Source organism: Octodon degus, unplaced genomic scaffold, assembly GCF_000260255.1.
Source record: "Octodon degus isolate 3935 unplaced genomic scaffold, OctDeg1.0 scaffold00085, whole genome shotgun sequence".
NCBI lineage: Eukaryota > Metazoa > Chordata > Mammalia > Rodentia > Octodontidae > Octodon > Octodon degus.
Genome location: NW_004524661.1, coordinates 4,544,200 through 4,550,199, shown reverse-complemented (window position 1 = coordinate 4,550,199; position 6,000 = coordinate 4,544,200). Strand labels below are relative to the sequence as shown.

General features: G+C 41.5%; 1 protein-coding gene across 1 annotated transcript in view; it reads left to right on the top strand.

Moving 5' to 3' along the window:
- Nucleotides 1–6,000, top strand: part of Dock2 (dedicator of cytokinesis 2) — a 478,084-nt gene that overhangs the window by 58,155 nt on the left and 413,929 nt on the right. The window contains exon 8 of the mRNA XM_004637060.2: nucleotides 55–209. Coding sequence (XP_004637117.2) covers nucleotides 55–209 — 155 coding nt within the window. The remainder of the gene's footprint in view (nucleotides 1–54; nucleotides 210–6,000) is intronic.

Here is a 6,000-nt window from a genome sequence, read left to right as displayed (position 1 = left end):
GAAATGATGGACTAATGTGCTCTGTCTTCCTCCTTTCTTCCTTCTACCTCTTAGTCAAAGGACCAACCAGATTACGGGATGTATTCCCGAGTCTCTTCATCCCCTACTCACAGCCTCTATGTCTTTGTGAGAAATTTTGTGTGCAGAATCGGGGAAGATGCTGAGCTCTTCATGTCTCTCTATGACCCGAACAAGCAAATGGTCATCAGGTAGGTACCTAGTGCTCAGGCTGGCCTGATTTCTCTGTATGTGCGAGGTTGGAGTTGGCAGTGCACAGAGTATCTCTTCCATCCCCCATTACTTGGGGAATAATTTCCTCTAGAAGGGAGATTAAGATTAAATAATAATGTGGAAATAATTCCTTAAGCAAGTATGGAAGTAGATGTATTATTTGCCATCAGATTTTTCCCACCATAGGATTATGGTTACAGATTTTTTTTTCTTTTTTGTATTTTAGGGAAGGGTCTACAGGGTGTTCAGAGTCTCAAGATTGGACTTGTAGTGATCTTCCTGTTTACAGCCTCCCAAAACCTGGGATTACAGGCACACACCACCAAGCCCAGTCTCAGTTGCCGTCTCAGGGTGCCCTGGGGGCAGGGCCAGCATGGCAGGCCTGAGGATCGAACCTCCAGCCCCTGCACCTGCTTGCAGGTGCTTTAATCCTCTGAGCTATTTGGCCAGCTATGGTTACAGATTTTTGTCAGTAGGTTTTGATTACCAGAAAGCAACCAGAACTTACAAGATTTATATATGTAGCAATGGGTAGAATGAAAGCACCTAGTTTTAAAATGGGAGTTGTCCAAACACACTCAGACAACTTACCTTTGACAAAGCTGCCAGACATGTTTACTGGAAGAAAGCATCTATAATGAATGGTGCTGGAAAAGCTCTCTATATGCTGAAGACTAAAACTAGACCCATGCCTAGCACCTTGCACTAAACCAAAGTCAAAATGTATCAAAAATCTACACTTTAAAACAAAAGTACTCAATCTACCAGAAAGGAAAGTAGGTAAAAATCTTCAAGACATAGATGTAGGCAGAAAGCTCATGGACAAAACCCAAAGTTCATGGGAAATACCTCAGCAAATCAACAACTGGAACCTCATCTTACTAAAAAGTTTTTGCACTGCAAAAGAAATCATCAGCAGAGTGAAAAGACAACCCACAGAATGGGAAAAAAATCATAGCCAGTTGGCCCTCAGATGAAAGACTTCTATCTAGAACATACAAAGAATTAAAAAAAAATCAAACCCTCAAATTTATAGAATCAATAAAAAAAATAGGCGTCTGAGAAAATCACAGAGTGCATCAAGGTGAATATAATACCTCATACTGAGATGAATACATACTTCTCAGATGAAGAAATATGAGTGGCTAATAAATATATGAAAAAAATTCAACATTATTGGTCCTTTGAGAAATGCAAATTAAAACAACACTGAGATTCCATCTCACTCCAGAATGAATATCATCAAGAAACCAATCAATAAAAAATGCTGGCTGGGCTGTGGGGAAAAAGCAGCCTTTTCTACTGTTGATAAGAGTGTAGACTGGCATAGAAATCAGTATGAAGATTCCTCAAAAATCTAGGATTAGAGGTCCCATTCCACCAAGTTATTCCCCTTCTGGGTATTTTTTTTTCAGAATTAAAAACATCATACCACAGTTATATATGTGCACCCATGTTTATAGCAGCATGATTTGTAATAGCTAAATCCTGGAAACAACCCAAATGCTTATCAATGGAGGAATGGATAAAAAAGAAGCATTTTTAATGCAATGGAATATTACTCAGCCATCAGGAATTTTTGAACTTGAGACTTTGCTAGGTAAATGGATGCAACTAGAGGCCCTACTCATTTGCAAAATAAATCAGACTCACAGGTGTAAGCACCATATTGTCTCCCTGGTATGAGGAGCTATCTAAAATGTACAATAGATATTGTAGGATGGGAAGAAATTGCTGAAAAGGAACTAGGATGGGGGAAAGGGGAAGGGAAGGAAGGGGAAAAGAAAAAAAGGCAACTTAGTTATAGTATTAGTTTCTCTTAGTTCACAGAAAAGGAAGGTTTGCATTTATGTCAATTGGAGAATTACTTATGCCCGTATCTTGTGTTTGTAACTATTTTAGAGATAATAATCATATGCAATGTGTTACCTATTATTTTCCTATCATCTTATTATGAAATCTTGTTTTACCTTTTCCCATAAAAGTATATGAATAAGTAAGTCAAGAGATGAATAGTGTAAATTCCACTTCCTCCATAAAATCTGCCCAAGTTTACATCTCTGCCTGTTGTTTTCTCTTTCTTACTTTGAACTGGTCATTAATTATTCTGAAGCTTGTTTTTCCCATGAATAAAATATGGGTGCTGACCTCTCAGGAGCATTTCCTTTGGGTTTTAATGTCATTTGTGTTGACTCCTTCTTTCTCATTGATGCCTATTATTCTCACATTGTTCATCTTTGCATCATCTTGCAGGTGATGGATTATTCTTTCCTGCATCCTCGTTGTTTTTAAGAGATCCTTTCTTACCTTTTCACTAGCTACACCAGCATCTTCAAGATCTGAAACTCTGTCTTCACATTCATTTAAACGGTTTTGCAAGCTTGTGATTGAGAGTTTCATTTCCTCTATATCTCTTTGACTCTGCTTCATACGATCTATTTCTTTCCTGAATTGCTCATTCAGGGAATCTGTCATTTTTCTAATCTCCTCCATTTTTTTTATCAATATATTCTTTAGAAGCAGTTAGAAACCCTTCTACTGCAGTGTTTTTTTCAGATTGGGTTTCCTGCCTATAATTCTGTAGTTGATTCTTTACTTCAACTGCTATGAGTTCTGAGAGTTCTTTTTTTATTTCAGAAAAGAATTGCGCTCTGATTTCCTCTATATCTTTCTGCTGTTGCTTATTTACTATCGACGCTCTTAATTCATGCATTTGAGCCGAGCTAGTGCCCTCCGCACTTGTTCTGGGTGGGCGCTGGGTTTCTTTCATATGTTTCTGCATTTGATTCTTTAGTTCAGATGTTATTAATTCAAGGATTTCTTTTCTCATTTCCAATCTGACGTCTTCTATATATTTCTGCCACTGTTTCTTCATTTCAGAAGCTGCTGATTCATTATTTTCAGCTGTGTGATTTCCAATTTTTTCTGTGTTAGTGTCCTCTGTACTTGTTACAGGTGGGCTTGGGTTCTGAGGTTGCGTTTTGTTCCTTCTCGTCATTTTGTGTAGCACTGTCTTCTGACCTTTGTTGTAGATCTTTGCTGTAGTTATACCCTTCGCATGTACTGAAGTTCAGGTGCAGCTCTACAAAGTTAGGACTTATCCAGCTGCGTCTGGCTTGGGTCTGGCTGCTGTGCTCAGTCCTTTCCGCTGCTGCCCTTAAGGGTGAACCTGTTGTGCCCCTGTGGCGAGATGTTCTGCTCCTGGACTAGCTGGTTGGATCTATTCTCTACACTCTCCCTGGACCTGGGCTAGGACTGGGTCTGGGGGCTCCCGGAACTCGGCAGAAAATCCTACTCGGCGGGCGGGGTCGGGGAGGCACTGTGGAGTGGGGGGGGGGTTGGCAAAGGGGCTGAGAGAGGGTCCGGCCCACTCTGCACCTGGGCTGGGACTCCTTTGGGTTTTAATGAGAAAAAGCACATGAATCACAGACTTGGCGTATGTGCTGCAAGAAATGGGAGTTGTTATTATTGCTACTTTCATGAATTGCTCCTGAGAATGGAAGAAGGAAGAAATGTCTAGGTGCTTCAACTCAAAGAAAGGAGAACACCTTTGGTCTCCTGCAGGAAAGAAATGCTGATGGACCATGGGCCCACACTGTCAGCCCGCAGGCCTCTTCATGACTCAAATAACCCTCCTGCTCTGTTAACTACTGTCTGTTTCATTCACTGGGATTTGGGGCCCATGATCACCGGTTGGCACATTGAGGTAGAGGTGCAGCATGATCTCTCTGCCCTTAAGAAACAAATGAAGAGCTTGGTGTTGATGGTAAGATGAAATAATATCTAGTGCCTGGAGACTAGCAGTCCTTTAGTCAACATATCTGACCTGGAGACATTTGTAAAACATGGAGGGTGATGTGTATAAGAGGTGCTGAGGTCTGATCTCTTTGGCTTATTATTTCATGCCGTTTGGGTGGGAAAATAAAGCTCAGGGAGGAGAAGCAACTTGCCAAAAGTCACACGTATTTATAAGTGAGGGAACTGAGAAGGATACCCATGTCCATATAACTTCAAAGACAAGCAATTTCCCATTTTGGTCTGTAGCTGAGGAGTGAGTTGTATCAGATATTCCAAATGAATCCGATGGGAGTTTCAGCACTGTTATGGTAGAAAGCTATACTATATAGCACATCTAAGTCTTTAATATTTCAGAGTCACCTGGTGCCTCAGGCTCTGCCTCAGTGCATGTGATTCTGGTGAGTGTTCCTGCTACTCTGGAGCCCACCTTGATGTGGGCTGTGTGTCATAGGCTAGTCCCTGACAGTTGCAATTGCAACACTGTGGTAAGGATTCTGAAGACAGTTAGGACTCTTGTTTTCTCTTAGAATAAGGATTTGTCATGGCTACATACATAAGGGGGCTTGGTCCAAATCTGTGATCGATGGCTTTGGCCACCTTGGTTCAGGGAAGTGATGGGTTTGCAAGATGTGCTGTATCTGGATGATGAGCTTGTCACGGCAGGTCTAAGTGATGCCTGTGGGAAGGCCTGAGATGGGGGCAGCCGTGGTGTAGTGGGAAGAAAGGAGGGAACATGGCAGAGACCGATGAGAGCAAGAAGGAGGAGAAACGAAGAAAGAGGAGAACTGATTTATAGAAGAGGCCAGAGGCTTCCGGAACCCTTTCCAAGTCAGTCAGCTGCACAGCTGCTCTTTCTCTGCAGAAGGCATTTCCTTCACTCTTGTCTTCTCTAGCTAGGGTTAATCCACCTCGAGCAACAGGAAAGGTCAGGCATCAGTGTGGACCGGAAGGAACTGTCTGGGACTGATCCTTCTCTATCAGGCTGAATCATGCTCACTGCCCAGGGAATCCTGGAAGACATCTGGTATAGGAAATTTAAATTTTCGTAAGGCAATCCTCCCCCCCACCAGCAACCTGAGTATCAGGTCAATGAGAAGCTTATGCTCAACAAAAGCTCAAGAAAGAATTCGGGCAACCTCTTCTCTTCCTGTGAAGAGGATGTCATTCAGAGGTGATATCACCATCTTGGTGGCTTGAGCCTTCAGATTCTATCTTCTGGGTCTTTCTGGGCAAGGATGGATGGGCCTAGCTCAGCGCTCTAAATTGCTTTTCTTATTTATGGCTCTATTTCTCCAGGAAAAGAATTGCTGGTTTCTGCTATTTAAATGTAGTAGGCTGGGTCACTGAGGGGCTTGCTATATGTGATGAAAGGTGCTGGAAAATACCCATGAATTCCAGTAAGAATAGCCCATAAATAATTAATGGGAATCATTTAAAATTTTTAGAGGGAGTACAGCTGTGCTGGTTAGTTTCCTATGAGGTTCACTATGATTTCCAAGTTATTGAAAAAAATAGATGAGAAGGTACATTTAATTTGATTGAGTTTTATCCACTGTTTAATCTAGGTCAGTTTGCTATTGGATCTATTTCTCTCTTGAACTTTGTTCAAACTGCATTCATTAATCTTCTGAGGGTGCGTGGAGAGAGGAACAAGACATCACAGGGAATAAAGTCCTGTAAGAAGGCAATTCTCCTAAACTTTGCTGATTCTCTTATCTTGCTTTCTGGAGCTAAATTGGGCTTTGAGTGTTTTTTTTTTTTTCCTGGCTCAAAATAATGGACACTTATTTGGCAACAACTATATGCTCCTAGATAGTATAGAAAACCTAATGACTGGAATCAGTAAAGTGCTCTGCTTCTTCTAAGTTGTGTAAGTGCGTGGTGGGTGCTGGAAGCAGTGAGGTGATGAATGGTCTTACGTTTGTCTTAGGACTTGTCCAGTTACTACTCCCTCATAAAATGCTTCAGGGG